The following is a 16495-nucleotide window of genomic DNA, read 5'->3' as shown; positions in this document are numbered from 1 at the left end:
ATCCTAACCCAGTGCTTTCCAGCACTGACATAAGGGCAATTCCCTTATGTCCTTACAAACATTCCCTTACTTTGAGGGGGCCTCCGTGAGTGCCACCCAACTGCAGGATGCAGCACATGTCCCATTGGCACCGCTATGCCAGTGCAGGAAAGCACTGACATAAGGGGTTAGGATTGCTCCCTAAGTAAATTAAAAGTTTATAATAAGTATGTTTAAACAGTTATTTAAAATAAAGAACTCCTGACTCTCCCAGTTGTTGACTGCTTTGTGAACTTTTTTGTTGAAAAGGGGTATATAAATATTCTTAATAAATATTATAATTAATAATTTATTAATTTTATTGCATTAAGAACAGATGCAAAACACATGGAAGAGCACCTGAGCAGCATAGGGGCCACAGAAATTGCCATCAATCAACTGCAAGAAGCAGCATTATTGGGAACAATTTAAATTTTGCAACGGTATTTATAGGATAAAAACCAGGCATCCCAGGTCCTTGGGAAGGACTTGATGTCTGGATCAAACAAACCAGTCAGTAACACCTACCTGACTGTGCGAAAATTTAATAATAATAATAATAATAATAATAATAATGTACCTCATCTACAGATGTCAGGCAGATGTCCTTGGGGTTGAGGATTTACCAGCTGATGAATGTTGTGGTTTTTGTGTGTACATATTTGATAGTTATCAGCTGTATTGTCATTTTAATGTGAATAATAACGATGATGATATTTTTAAACATTACACAAACATTCCAAAGGCTGCAATCGTATCCACACTTACCCAGAAGTAAACCCCACTGACTATCATTGTTAAAAGCATAAACATAGTCGCCTGTTAAAAGTAAAGATCTGTAACATTTCTCCAAATGCAGTCACTTAATCATGGTAGCATCAAGTCTAATATACTAAAAATAAAATACACATTGAAATGAATGGGAACCCACCTGAAATGGGCTTGTAACACACCTAGTGGGTCCTGACCCACAGTTTGAGAAACACTAGATGAACTAGTGAGAAGAAGAAATGAAGATGAACACGTAGAAGATGAACACGTAGCATAACCTCGTGGAAAGGGAAGTGTACACAATTAATTTTGGGTATGTTTAGTGGCCATTTTGACAGTGGATATAGCTTCCTTCCCACTCTTCTTCATCATCAGGGAAAACAAGTGCTGTCAGTACTAAAAACTTAACTTGTTCACTTCTTGGTTGATGGTTATTTTTACCACATGTAGTCTGTGTTTTGATATGTATTGCAGAACTCTGAGATCTTTGTATCACAAAATATGTACCAATTCAGCTGGAAAAGAAAGAAAAACCATTTTGAAAATGTGCTGACTGCTTTATTTGTGAAGTCATCTATTGATGAATAAATACTATAAATACCGCATTTTGGAAGGCAGAGGGTAAAATGGACAACATTGAGATATAATGAAAAATCCTGCCACCTGGTGGAGGTTTAGAGTTTGGTGGGATTTTTCCCCGCTGTGCCTAGTATAGTTCGTTTACTGCAAGAAGTTATGTTCCTTATTGGGAAAATTCTACATAGTTCACATATGCAGCTGTTTTATAAAGGAGGTTGTAGGGAGGTCAGAACCATTACAGCTGAAGCAATATCTGCAAGTTTGCAACAGAATCTTTGTTCCTTTTTCTCTCCAAATCTCAGATTGGAATAATTGTACAGCATTTCTTTCTTGAGTGCTGTGTTAATGTTTTTCACTATTTTATGTATGAATGTTTCACAAGTGATTTAAAAGTGTTGATGCATTTACAAGAACAATATGATGTGGAATCCTGTTCTGTCATTTCAGTATATGTCCTGGTTCATTGAACAGGACATTCCTTGAGTTTTCTTTAACCCTCTTGCCCAGTATGAATAATGTTGCAAAATTTGCTTTGAAGTTACTTGAAGTGCTGTAGCTCATAGTCTCTTTCACTTTTCTGGTTTGCTTTCCCAGAAAACCATGAGGCTCGTAGTAAATTACCTGAAGACACAGAAGGCAGTGGTTCGAGTGAGCCCAGAGGTTCCCCTCCAGACTATAGTTCCAGCCATTTGTGAGAAATGTGAGGTCAGTCAGGAACACCTTGTCCTCTTGAAAGATGCTGTCACAGGGGAGGAACTAGAACTTACAAAGTCGTTGAATGAACTGGGGATAAAGGAGCTTTATGCATGGGACAGGAAAAGAGGTAAGTTGAGACATATGCTAACATACAGTGAGGAAAATACTTACTAGCAGTTAGTGATGATACTCACCATACATGTACACTATGGCAGGGTATGCAGAATTATACTTTAAAATGCACCTTTTTAAAAACTGGAGAAGTAAGGAGAGTGCTTTATTTTTCATACTGCCATACCCAGCTTGAAATTTCTCCTGGCCCTCTGATCAGATACCCTAGAACAGGGGTTTCCAAACCCCAGGGGCAGATGTGGCCTGTGACAAGCTTCTGCCTGGCCTGCAGCAAATCTCTGGTCCCCTATAAGCCTCTTGCCTGCTCAACCAAATGTGACCAAAGGTGTGCTCCAGTTGCATCTGGAAGGTGTTCTGAGGGCCAGGGAGGCCATGTGCCTCCCTTCAGAATGCCTTCTAATGGCCTGAAAAGATCAATTCCTGGTTTTTCTGAAAAACCAGAAGTGATGTTTTTGGGCTGTCTGAAGGCCTTAGGCTTTCTGAGGCTTTCAAATGTATTTATTTAAATTTTAATATTTAAAATTTGTTTATTTTTTTGGCCCTTGACATCATGCCAGACATTTGATGTGGCCCTCTGGCTGAAAAGTTTAGAGACTCCCTGCCCTAGAATACTACAGGCGAGGACACATAACGAGCAACAGTTTCAGTTAGCAGCATCTTCCTCATTCAGCAGGTGCTATTGTAAGCTGTGCAGACAATAAAGAGAGGATAGAAGAGGAATGTCTTGTCCGTCTCCCACACTGGAGAATCTGAGTGTTCCTATTTTATGCCAATGGAGGGTGATGGGAGTATTTGCATGATTTGCCTTGGTCAGAAGTAATCTCAGTTAGAAGTTGCAGACACATAGGAACAGTGCTGTGGGAAGATTGGAGTAGATGTAGGGTTGCCAGGTTGTCTCCTGCAGAGCATATTTATGTACCTTTCAAATTCCCCAATGCAGGGGCAGATAAGTCTGGCAGTGTTCGTCCTGCTTATTCTTATCCCCAGTCCTGTGATTCACCCCCATTTCCTTTCCTGCTTCAGGTGGGCTGTGGGCAACAAGGATTGAGGAGGGAAATGGGTGGGGAAAGCCACAGCTTCCAGTCTTCTGCTGCATCAGATGATTTCAAAGTACAGTATATGAATTTTCTGGAGGTGCAGACTAGCAGAAGAATCCTGCGTAAGAGATGAAGCTGTGCTTAAGTAGATTTGGAAGATTAGTCATGGCACCTGAGAAACTTATAGCGAAGATTGGAGTCAGTGTGGAATATTCTAGCAGTGCAAAGTGGACACATTGACTCCCTCACCAGTGACTAAAAAATGGCTGTTGGTACAAATTATGTGTACCTACTTGGCATTGCAACATGACTTAAATCAGAACAGTGACATCCATTCCCCTTTACGAATTCTATCATCCATGCCAGCAGCTGCTACAGAGTATGTTCAGCTGCCGCTGGATTGCAAATAGCCTGTCTTGTTCCCAGGCATCATGCCAGCTAACAGCTGTCAAGCAGGTGATTGGCCTGATCTGGACACACAGGGTGGGGCTGCCCTGCCTCCAAGTGCTGCTGTCAACAGGCATCTAAGCAGCACCAGACTCAGTTCTGGAAAGAAGCCGCTTACTTCTCTGTGGGACGAGAGCCCCATTGTGTGAATGTATTGCATTTGCATTAGAAGAGCCAAGGTGTACTAGGGGTCCTGCTTCTGAGGAACAACTGCAACTAATTCAGATGCAATTTTTTTTTCTCTTTAAAACAAACAAAACACAGGGAAAACCTGTTTGTTCATCCTGAAGTGGAGTTGAAGAGGTATCTCTTTGTTCTTTAAAAATCAACAACACGTGTTTCCTTTTTTCTAAACTTTCATGGCACCTACCTCATCTTTAGACTACTGTGGCCTAGGCTGATTTCAAAAGACATGAATAGCTACTTTAAATTCATTTTCAAAAAATGTTTGTGCCACTATTAGAATTGGTATCATTAAAACTTATATCCTGTGTTTCCTTTGTAGACCTCCTGCAGAATTACTGGTGTTTTATTTGTTGTATCACCTCCATGTAAAGACCTCGATGGACTTATGTTTTATTTATGTAGTAATTTATTTATGTTCTGTCTCTGCTTTCAGATTCCTCTGATAAATAACCTTTTATTTTCTTTTTAAAAGAAACCCTCTGGCATTTTAAAAACTTAGACAAACTTTGTTTTTTTAAATAAGCAAGACTGTACCCCACCCCAAACTTTATTGAATTTTAAAGTGCTCTTACCATAAACTGTAGCAAGTATTACTGCTCAACTACCCTGTTCATTACCAAGTCCTTTGCGTCTAGCACTGTGGGAAGAGTCAAACCACATTTATACAACATATGTAAACTTTCTACAGGGTTGATGTGAGGACAAAAGGAGGGAAGGAACCATGTATGCCACCTTGGAGGAACGGCAATATAAAAATGTGAAAAATAAAATAAATATTTCTTTTGAAATAAAAAATAAATAACAAGAACATCTTTTAAAAAATGCAGTTCTCTGGAAAACATGAATCAGTTTTAGGTTATTGAATCTATTCTGAAATATTTGTCTGAATTAGGTATTTTATAGTTTGGTTTCCCATGGGAAAGATCGCTGCGAAGAACTGGATAGAAATGACCAAAGATAATCTGGGAAGGGCTTAGCCCAGTCTTGGAGCATATGCTTTGCATGCAGAAGGTCTCGGGTTCAGTCCCTGACATCCCTGATTAAAAGAACTTGGGTTGACAGGTGTAAAAAAGACCTCAATCTGGTAACTTGGAGGACCACTATCTGTTATATCTGTATAAAGCTGCTGGATGAAGTCGTCTAGAGATTTGTACTGAGATATTTGTAAATTAGTTCATAGACTCTAACTCACATTGAGCCAGACTTGGCTTCACCTGAGCCCTCTGAAGGGAACCAGAGCTTTGCTCTGGTCCCTCCAGAGGGCTTTCTGAAGTCCAAAGAGGCAGCGCACATCCTCCTGCTGCCTCTGCAGGCTTCAGAATGGCTCTTAGAGCCAGAAAAAACACGACTTCTGATTTCTCTTGAAAGTAACGGTTTTATGCCTTTTAAGGCAGTGGTTCTCAAACTTGAGGAAGCTTTACTCCCTCAGTGAGTTCTTGCGGGGGAGGGGCTAGGGCAGCGACGCAATCCCCAGGACCGTGCCGCTAAGGGGGGAACGAGGGGAGATGCTTGTGACTTACTTTATGAAGTCAGAGCTGCAGTAGGCTGCAGGAGGTTTGGGGAGCGCTGCAGAGGGCTGCGCAGAGCTTCCTGCACCCCCTGCAGCCTGCTGCAGCTCTGTCTGCATAAAGTAAGTCACAAGCCCCCCCCTCGCCCCCCCTTAACAGCGCGATCCTGGGGTTAGCTCCCCTGCCTCTCCCTCACCCCTTAAAGGGACAGGGGAACCTTTACACAAACTGGTGGGTCACGACCCACCAGTTTGAGAACCACTGTTTTAAGGCATTCTGAGGCCTGGGGAGGCCCCTGGAGGGCTTCCCCGACCTTGGAATGCCTTAAAAAGCATAAAAATGAGGGAAGCCTGAAGCAGCATTTTTTTTGGCTCTAAGAGCAGTTCTGAGACCCGCAGTGGCAGTGGGTGGACGCACGCTGCCTGCCTGGGCTTCGGAGAGCCTTCTGGAGGGCTTAAGGGACCAAAGGTCACAGATTTAATTATTCACGATTTCCAATATCAGCGGAGGGTCTGAGAACAGATCCCCTGCAGATACCAAGGCCTTACCTGTAATATTCACTGTGTGAATATGATACCAAGGCCTTACCTGTGTAGTCACTGACTGCTACAGTCCTACATTATCTTTAACACTTCCTTTGTATGCCTCATTGTGCATCAAGTATTGTGCAGAAAACCAGGTGTGCCTTAAAATAATGATGTGGCAGGAGCAACCAGAGCTTTCGCTAACATATGTGATAGAGGAGGGCAACTCTATTAAGCCCCTTCCTGTGAGGACTGACTGATTGATTATAACTAAGCTTAAATAATGAACATGAAATTTCAACAAATTATTTCAAAGTTTATCTTTGTTTCTACTTCTGTCCCCTTTCTCTGCCATCTCTTTGTGTCTCTTTTTTGAAATTGAGCACTTTAGGACAAGAAACCTTATTTCTTTCTTGTGTAAACGCTGGCTACCCCAGTCACACATGGCTGTGTGGCACTTTCCTACAGGCTCAGTATGTCCTTTGGTGTTTTCACGGAGAGCAGTGTAAGGTGAGGGCAGGTGTTTCTCAAGTTCTACTAAGCTGCCTTGGTCGGAGCTAGGGAAAAATGGGCTCTAGGAAAATGTGAGTTCTTGTCCCAGGACTGTGCAGCTCTCACATCTGTTTGCACGATAAGGAAAATAGGGGAAGGATGGAAAGACTTCAGCCTGGGAAATGGTTTAAGACAAGTGCCTGGAAATGTGCGCTCCTGATTATTTGTGAGTAGTTGCATCAGGCTAAGAGGATAAAATGGAGGCTGCTGAATTGGTCAATAGCCCTGTTACATTTGTGAGAGCTAATATTCAGAGTTTGTGTGTTGCATGTTTTAATATTCTTCCTCTTTTCTTGTCCTTTCGTTTCCTGGCTTTTCCAGTTCTTCCATCAAAAGCTCGGTCTGAACCTTCTTTGAACTATAGAGGTACTGTATAATAAGACTTGAAGACAGAGAACTTCTCTTTTAAGCTTTCCTTATGCATGGCTTTGACTAAGGAATTTTGGTTCTTTGTGTTGGCTGCTATGAGCACCATTGCATTTCACTGGCATTCAAAGAAACATTCAGGAAATTTTCTCCATTGAACTCATCCTTTATGAACATGAGTATGCTGGCAAGCATTAACAACAGTGAACTGAAACATGCATAGCGACTAACCACACATCTCAGAACAATGATACAATCACAGAAAATAAGCAATACTTTTCCCTAGTTGGATGTCGGCATGTCTCAAAGTAGCGTTAGTTTTTCCCCCCCCCCCACTTCTCTTGATAGTCTTTTGAATAAAACGCCATGGGCAAACTTATTGGGTGTCAAGAAAATGAAGAGATCGATCCAAGGTTTACTTACAAGGAGGTTTATTAAGTAACTTACAATGCACATGTGTGCCCAATAACCTGGAATGGACAGATGATTTGCCACAGACAATAGCCAGCTTCGAACAACAAATAAAGCAAAATTACATACCTATATGCAGTCAGTTCTTGTTATCTGCTAGGGTTAGGTTCCTGGAAAACCTATTGGACACCGAATTACTGGATACTGAGTCACTGAGCTTATGGGAAAAATGGGGTTAGGTTCCAGGGGACCCTCTTCACCATACACTCTGTGAACTTTATGAACCTGAATCTTATAATGAAGTCTTGAAGTATGGAACTGGATGATAGTGAGGGCTCATCAACATCTGATGCTTCCTCCTCCATGCTGGCTATCCCTCAACTCGTTGAAGGTTTCTGGTCCAACAAGACCTCAGAATTCCTTTGTTCCTCCTCCACCTGTCCCTTGGCTCCTTCCCTGGGCTTGTCTCAGCCCCGGCCCTCAGGTAGACTTCTCATCTTAGGTGTCTCATCGTCATCAGGGTTGTGAAGGTTCCGACTGAGTTCCCAAGATGATAGGGCAAATCTGGAAGTGGACACAAACATGTCCGGCAACTTTCCACATGCCAATCCCAATGCCCATTCAGTGTGGAAACTTGACACACTCCAGATAACTGTCTAAAAAACGAGGAGTATTATTGGCTGGATGCAATTACTGCAACCCCACCCCTTCCGGCTATATACGTTCTCCTCCTCTGCCCCCTGCACAGCACTGGCAGTGCCTCCTGCTCACAAGGAGGCCACTGTCTCTTCTTCCTCCCACAATCTCTCTCGCCCCTGCCTACCCCCTCGGAACTGCGCTAAGCCCCACTCCAGTGCACTGGCATGAATTTAGCAGATAATGAGAACAGAGTCATGGATAATGAAAGGTAAACAGCAGTGCTGCCTCTTACAGATAAGCAAATTCGCACATAAAGAGAACTGACTGTACCTCAAAGTGTTTACTGCCAAACTACAGTTGGATTACATAATGGCAGACTAGTATTAATTAATGAGCACAAGTGGTTGCAATAACAAAGTGTTCTCATCATACAGGCCTTAGACAGCTGGGCCGTCTCATCCATAAGAATAAGTCTGATTGCATACTTGGCAGAGAATATCTTTATAATTACATACACTGCAAATTTATCTTGTTAATAGGCAAAAAACAAGTGAAACACAAGCCCTGTGCAGGACCTTTGACTCCTCTTCTAATCTTAGAGGGCCCCTGCTCAGCTTAAAGGTACCCAGGACAGGAAAAAGATGAAGAAGCCTCATGGCTCAAGGCCATATAGCATGTGTGCCATTTGACTAAGTTTTATTCTTTAATCATTATTTTTTAATATTAGTAGAACCAACAGTATTTTACCCTATTTTAGGCCAGTGATGACGCAATTGACTTGATCATTTAGTCAGTGACCAATTAGCAATGCAGATTAGTGGCAATTTTAATATGGACAGAGTATATAACATGTTTGCATATTGTATTTTGCACTGAGATGCGAAAGGTTAGTTTGCTTTAAAAAAAAATTCTGTCCTTCCCTTCTAGCCCCATTGTGACCACCAAAGTGGCTTGCAACAGTTATTAAAAGAACAAATTCTAGGATCAATAAATAAAATCTAATGTATCATCATATAGAATAGGAGCTGTAGCATATATCAAAGAAGAGCAGAGAGTAAAGAACAACACTGACTAAAGGTCATTGGAATAAATTGACCTTGACCATACATTAGAAAATCAGTATGGACTAAGGGCCCAATCCTATCCAACTTTGCAACTGCACCGGTGCTGGAATGCAGCCCTGAGGCAAGGGAACAAATGTCCCCTTACCTTGTGGAGGTCTCTATAACCACCCTCCCACCACAGGATGCAGTGCACACCCCATTGGAACAGCTACATAAGTGCTGGAAAGTTGGATAGAATTTTTCCTATACCAGTTGTACCTTCTAAGGGAGGCACTTTCACAGTTTTGGTGCCAGTGCTGGAAAGGCCCTGTCCCTTTTCCCTACCAGTCCCACTAAAAGTTGGGACCCAAGGTAAGGCCTTGGATGAGGAGTGGACAGGCAGATATGGGAGAAGGTCATCTTTCATGCATTTATGTAAGGTACATTAGAATACACTGAAGAATCCTGTGTTCATTTGTGGCATGTTGATCCTTTTGCCTTGTACTGATGTCCTGTTTAATGCATTTTAATAACTCAGTAGGTTTGTTAATTTAATTCAGTCTAACATCAAGCAGTCCATGTGAGAGAATGGCAGTTAACGCTTATAGTGCAGAACATTTTATAGGAAGAACCTTTAGAAGGTTCTAAAGAAGAAGGAAGAACTTCTTCTGATGTGTGCCATTTATTAATTGTACAATTTGTGTCCTGTCTTTGGAACCATTAGCTCAGTCTTTATGCAACATTCAACCTATAGCAATGATTCAGACTCAAGGAAGACAGCAATAAAGTTGCAGTATTTTCAGATGATAGGGCAGACATGTTTGAAAAATGACCCATGGGGCGGGGGAAGGTGATTGGGAGCATTGAAATGGCAGAGATGCTTAACCATTTCAACCTTATTGGATCCCCATTTCAAATTGCCCTCTGGATTTCCCGTCTGTGGGTTAAGTATTTCTTTCTACACACTGCTTCTCTGCTCCTAATGACCCTATCACAGTGACTTTTCAAAGAGAAACACGACATTAGATTTCTATCATGTGCATTTGTGAGCCCACAGTCCTTTATGTCAATTCAAATGGGAAATTTTGCAGTATTTTATATTTGCCTTACTGTAAAAGTAAAATGTATAGATTTAGGGCCCAATTCTATGCTCCACAATGCCAGGTGGAGAGGCCCATGCCAGTCAGTGCTGGGCCTCTGCGCCAGGACAAGTTTCCCTGCCGGGCAATGGGGAAGGTGAGGGAGAGGGAAGGCAGGGAGGGAACGAGAGTGGGGGGAGGGAGTGCAAGCCTGAGGGTGGATTGGGCCCAGGAGGTGGCCAGCAGAGGCTGCCGCCAAATCCTATCCCTCCTACCGAGCTGCATAGCCTGACATGGGTCTCCTTGCTTCTGGTGAGCTAGCACAGATTTAAGGAGACCCTTTGGGGCCAGCAGAATATGGGGTAAGGGAACCAATGTAACCTGGAGTCACCTGGTAGCTGCTCTGGGATACAACGGTGGCCATTTTGGCGTTGCTGTACTATGCAGTGCCAGGGCAGCATTGGACTGGGCTATTAGTCGTGTAACTAGGGAAACCCAGTCAAAATATGTTGGTTGGTGTCAGTTCGAATGCTTACTAATAAAATTTAAAAATGTAGAGTAGGAAAGAATTTAAGCACTAAAATTGTATTTAAATCAGGAATAACATCACAGGCCTAATGTGACCAATTCATACTGCAGTGGTAAGCATTAAAATTCATATCCATCGCTCCCCCCCTTCTAATTTTATCCTCAGAACTAAGAAGCTGAATTTTTTATTACAATTTTGAGTTGGGTTGGAGTATTTACGATGAATTATATGTGTTACAGAGGCGAGGAATTATTCAACTAACTGTGATACAACAGAAAAAGAAAAGAAACGATTTCTGGGATTTTTCAAGACACATAAAAGAAACAGTAAGGTGAATATTTCTTCTTCTTTTATTAAACAAATTATTCCAGTTCAGTTTTGTGTCCTCCCCCCACTGCTTTTGTAGTTCATTCATTTAAAAACAAAAGAAATGAGAATTTTTAATATATGTTTGATTACAACCAAACTAGAACCAATCAGTACAAACTGCAAGAGAGGAGATTTTGCTTAGACATCAGGAAAACAGATTGCTGAGAGAGGTGGTGGACTCTCCCTCACTAGAGATATTCAAGCAGAGGCTTGACAAGCACCTGTTGGAGATGCTCTAAGAGGTTTACCAGCCTAAGGCAGGGGGTTGGACTAGATGACCTATTAGCCCCTTCCAACTCTATGATTCTTAGCCCATGTACTTGATTAGAGTTACCACAAACATTCCTGGCTCAGTGTGATCAAACGTTAACTACAGTTCTGGAGGAAAACTTTTAAGAGTCTTCCTTCCCTCATTTTAACAATAAATATGCTTTTACATACAGTATTTCAATTATTTAAACAGTATCTGAAGTCAGGATTGAAGTTTCCTCAGTTTTGTCTTTTTCTGAGAAATGTGTTGGGCATTATTTTTCATTAAAAAAAAATTCAAAAGAAATGAGTCTTCCAGTTCTGCTTTTCAAGACGTTACTAACCTCTAAGCATGAAAATGTTGGTTTTAACAATTGTAATAAAATGGGTAGATTTGAGTGCTCAGTTTTAAAAGTTGATATTTAATGAACTGCCTTCTTTCTCAGTTGTGTCATTTGAATTCCTATATCAGAAATTGAGTTTGTAATACTGACCTATTGCCTTTTGTAGAAAAATACACTTTGTCCTAGATTTGTATCTCTAATGATGACAGTAAGGAAAAAAATATATTTTTCATGCACTACTGTAAGCAAGGGAAAGGGCACAAATCCATATTTTGTTTGTTTGATGTTGAGGAATTTAAAAATCCTTTAAACAAGGAAGGAGAGGGGACCCAGGAAACTATAGGCTGGTCAGCCTAACATCTGTTCTAGGTAAGGTGGTGGAATGCCTCATCAAACATAAAATCTGAAAACACATAGATGAACAAACCTTGCTGAGGGAGAATCAGCATGGCTTCTGTAAGGGCAAGATTTGCCTCACAAACCTTTCAGAATTCTTTGCAAAGTTCAGCAGGCATGTGGATGTGGGAGAACCTCATCCTTTAATTTATGCTAATATTCTGTCTCTGCATTCTTCTGTCCACTCCCTTTCTGTGCTTGATCCCTCTGTTGTCTTTCTTAGATCTTCCTCTGGTATTGGCTCCACTGTGGCAGCTTTCCAAAGCACTAAACAAATGACCATTGTGTGTATAGTTAGTTTTTCCACCCACACAGTGTTTTAGTGATTTGTCCTGCCATAGCTAACATGGAATGCATTTTTTCTGTCATGGTTATGTATGATGCTTATTTATGTTCCAGACAGAGGAGTGCTTTATGAGGATGGATGAGGATTATTGCAGTGAAGAGCCTTTAAAATCTACAACAGCAAGTGAACAGAGCCTTGATGTAAGTACTAATATGGTCTCTAGGTGGTGGTGCTGCAATGTGAAAATATTTTATACTCTAGTTGCTTGCTGGAACTTTCCTGAAGGTGCATTGCTTTGCTGATAGAACTATTGTGGATTTGATATCTGATTAAAAGAAAACATTTACATGCCCCCCAAATCCCACAAATATGATAAACAAAAACATGTGAAAGGTGAGCTCAAAACTGCATAGTAACCCAATTGCAGTGACCAATAATAGCAGAACACAGGGTTGGGGTTGAAGAGATTCAACATTCTGATGAAGGTTATATACAAGTTCTTTCCAAGAGGAAAAACAGCTGCAGCATTCATTTGGCTAATTAGAGATGTGTGGGTTGCAAATCACTCTAAGGTTCAAAAAGCACCAGAAAATCTGCAACAGGAGGTTTAATCCTGGGAAGAGGCCCTCTGTGATGCCAATGTTCCTTTAGAGCCCAATCATTTGTGAGGATGTCGCTTGTTCCAGCCTCTGGAGAATGGGGTTGCCTCCAAGAATGGAGAGATTGCCCATCCCTGATTACAATCAAACCAGAACATTAAATGCAGGCTGCCACTTGATGTCTCTGTCTTCATGAGAAAAGCCAATATCCATGTAATGTGAGGCTCATATCGATGTAGGCTAAAATTAGTTGCATTTATTTTAAGAGACTTTATATTTCCATAAATCAAGAGTAAGGAGAACATATCCCAAGTACTAAGCCATATGGACCTCTAATGTACAGTTGTTTACATTTTAGATAAATTTAAGGGAGGGAAATAGTAAAAATTGAAGGCGGGCTGTTTCTCAAAGGTTTTCTTGCTCCAGGGAAATAAAATTAGGTGGACTAGAAATAGTCCATGGTGTTAAGAGCTATACTTCACCTCATAGATTACAGGGGAAAAAACCATGGTTGTATTTTAAAGAGTCTGAAGTGCCCGTTTATTGACAGCTCAATCTTATACACGTATACTCAGAAATAAGTTCCATTGAGTTTAATGGGAAAGTGTATATAGAATTACAGCACAGGTACTCTTTAATAGTTATGTGCCTTTTATCCAGATCTTAAACCATGTTGAGTCACTTTCCAAAGGTTGCTGTGTTTTGCAGATCTATGGATCCTTCTCAGTTGTGTAAGAGACTAGTCTTTGCACACCACATTCTATTTATATATTTGACTTTTCTTTTTGGCAAGCAGTATTTTGCATTATTCCATGTCAAATGCCATGGGCCCTCCTTATCCATGGGCTCAGCATCCACAAATTTGAATATTTCTGAGCATTGAGCCTGCAACTGGAGGGCCTCAGAGGACCTCCCAGGTGTGACCAGAAGTGCCTCCAGTTGCATTAGGAGGTCTTCTGAGGCAGGGCCTCGGGAAGGCATTTTATCAGGGCGTACAAAGTTTCTTTTGGGTCCCTTCCCAAAGGGGGAGGAGTTGAAACAAAGTGGGAGAGGGTGTTGTCAAAGGTGGACAGAACAGGAGTGGGGAGGGGGCAGAACAGGGCAGGGGGAGGCTGGCAACAGCAGGAAAAGTCTTTGGAGCTCAGGTCTCCTGGACTCCCCCCCAATGCAGAGCCCAGGTCTACCTGCCTGAGTAGTGGCGGCTGCTAGGTACAGTAATATGGGAAACTAAACACACTCCTAAGTCACTCTAAATTTTTTCAAATATAGAAAATATTGCATATAATTAGCAGCATCATATTTAGGCTCACACTAAAATGGAAAGTGTCCTGTTTGCACCAAAACATACTTCTGCAGCAGCTGTAGCCCTGCAGCTGTGTCTCTGAGCTCCTATTCACTCCTTCATGGCAAATGAATCTACATGCCAAAGAGCTGCTCTAGCAGGCCAGTTTCTTCCCAGATTTGACACTGTATTAAGGAGTGTCTTGTATGCATACCTTGGCCCAGCTTCCGGTAGCAGCAGCTGTGCCCCAGCATCCCACATGGGCAGTGAGTACAGGTGAGACAGGAAAATTTAAGAACCTAGGAAATTTCTGGGCCCCCTTTTGTGGCTTCTGGGCCCTGTTTTTGACCTGGGTACAAATTACCCCTTTTACCCACCTCTCATGAGGCTGCTTGCAACCCCTCATGCCTCAGAAGGCATCTCAGATGCTTCAAAAATGACTTCTAATATGCCAGTGCGGCTCCTCCACAGATTTCATTATCCACAGAATTCTGTATCTGTGGGGTGTGTGTGTGTCCTGGAATGGATCTCCTGTGAATACCTTTTGAGCTGACTTGCGCCACCACAGTAATTGGGTACAAGAGCAGTAGATCTCCATGATCAGCTGGGTGGGCCTGCTAATGGATCAGTTACTCAATTGCTGTTCCACCTGACTGATCCTTAAGGACCCTCTTCTGTCTCTGGTCATCTGTTCACCATCCCATACATTCAGTATTATTTTTTGAAAAGTTTGTGTCATACTTCTCCCCCCCCCCCCAAAAAAAAATAAAAATTCATAGCTGGGATTCAAAGAACTGTGTAATTGCTCTCCTTAGAGCAGTGATGGCACACCTATGACACGTATGTCAAAGGTGACATGCCACAACATTTTGGGTGACATACCAACATTCACCAACAACTAAGTTTGATTTACTTGTATTTCATTTATTTAATTATTTGGCTTTTCTTTATATAATACATAGCATACACATGATTGGACTGTATTTTTTAAATAAATGAATATGTAAAGAATTGTTTCTCTTTTATTCTGGGGAGAGGATGACACGCCAGCAGAGGTTAGGCATTTTCTGACTTTTTGACATGCCAAGCCCAAAAGGGTCATCATCACTGTGCCTTTAGAGGATTTCGTATCTTGAAGAGAGTGAAGAACAGTCCCCGCCCCACCCCATACCACATAATAAACCATTTTGGAAATGAGTGGGACTCTCCAAAAGTATTTTCTGGTATGGCCTGAGGACCCGTTGTTCATTAAAAAAAATGTCAAAAATTCCACTGTGTGCGTCAAGCCCTTGCGGATGCCTAAAGTAGCTCTTTAGATCCCAGCCTATGTAATTGGGAGATGACGATCACCTTACTTGTAACTGATAAACTGTATATGTGTTGCACGGATAGCATAAGATTTAGGAGTTGACTTTGTGCTTGTTAAAAATATACTGTGGTGTAATTAGTCCAACTGCAGCAGAATTTGATGCACAGAGGCATATTCGAAAGTAGAAATAGGCCTGCAGATTGAAGTAGTGCAAGTTTGCTTTGGTAAAAAGCCTAACAGAAACAGATTTGACCAATGGGGGTTAAAAACACATTGAAGACTATTAATCATGAGTTTCTAGCAGCAAACCTTTCTTGCCTTCAGTCTGGCATCTGTACAGATGAGATACTGAACAGAGACTGTTTCAGTGCAAACAGAGAGAGCCCTCCGAATGTAAACATTTGAGCAGCTGGCAGCAGAGATTAGCGAAGCTTCGGTGGGAGGAGAGTAATAGTGGACAGTGGCGCCATCTAAATTTAACTAAAGCCAAATCAGAATCGTGTTCAAGTATGAGGGGCATAGGTCAGAAAGATTGTTAACTGAACTTAAAAATATTGGAATATTGGTTTTCAGCAGGACAGGGGGGTAGTAATTAAATGGGCTTTAACTGGCATGTGATTATAATGACTATTGTCCTCTTTTGTTAACCGTATTGTGAGAGGAATTAAGTGCAAGCTTTCCTAGCAACCCAGTTTAAACTTTAAGAATTCTATATAACAGGTTTTGTGCTGACAGTTCCTTGCATCAGCTCATAACGTTTGAAGAAGTGTTATAAAAGAATGTTATTATTTTTATATTGCTTGTGGAATATTTTTCAGTTCTGGAGGTACATCCCTGCTTAATGTAAGCCGTTTAGCCATTATCTGGAGGTGGCTGGGCACATGACTTTTCTTCATTAATTGTGAAGGGGCAAAGGTGTGACAGACAGACAGACAGACATGCTTGCCCACACACAGACACAGCAAATTTTGGTGCTTGAGTGCAAGTCTGAAAGCAAAATGGAGTCATTCACAAATGAGTTAGTAGTTTCTGTTTACATACTTGGGACTCCTTAAGTATTTAGAAATTAAAAGAAAAATGAATTAAACAAAATGTAAGTTTCCATGACTTTCTGCATTTCCATGATCTTATGGAATGTTGAAGG

The 16495-nt window shown here is 41.5% G+C and overlaps 1 protein-coding gene across 5 annotated transcripts in view; it reads left to right on the top strand.

Moving 5' to 3' along the window:
- The window catches only part of COBL (cordon-bleu WH2 repeat protein), a 163572-nt gene that overhangs the window by 51524 nt on the left and 95553 nt on the right, over positions 1-16495 (top strand). For all 5 annotated transcript variants that reach the window (XM_066627784.1, XM_066627786.1, XM_066627783.1 and 2 more), the window contains 4 exons: positions 1963-2191; positions 6772-6816; positions 10757-10848; positions 12275-12361. In XM_066627784.1, coding sequence (XP_066483881.1) covers positions 1963-2191; positions 6772-6816; positions 10757-10848; positions 12275-12361 — 453 coding nt within the window. The remainder of the gene's footprint in view (positions 1-1962; positions 2192-6771; positions 6817-10756; positions 10849-12274; positions 12362-16495) is intronic.

Source organism: Tiliqua scincoides, chromosome 5, assembly GCF_035046505.1.
Source record: "Tiliqua scincoides isolate rTilSci1 chromosome 5, rTilSci1.hap2, whole genome shotgun sequence".
Lineage (NCBI taxonomy): Eukaryota > Metazoa > Chordata > Lepidosauria > Squamata > Scincidae > Tiliqua > Tiliqua scincoides.
This window is presented reverse-complemented; position numbering and strand designations above follow the sequence as displayed.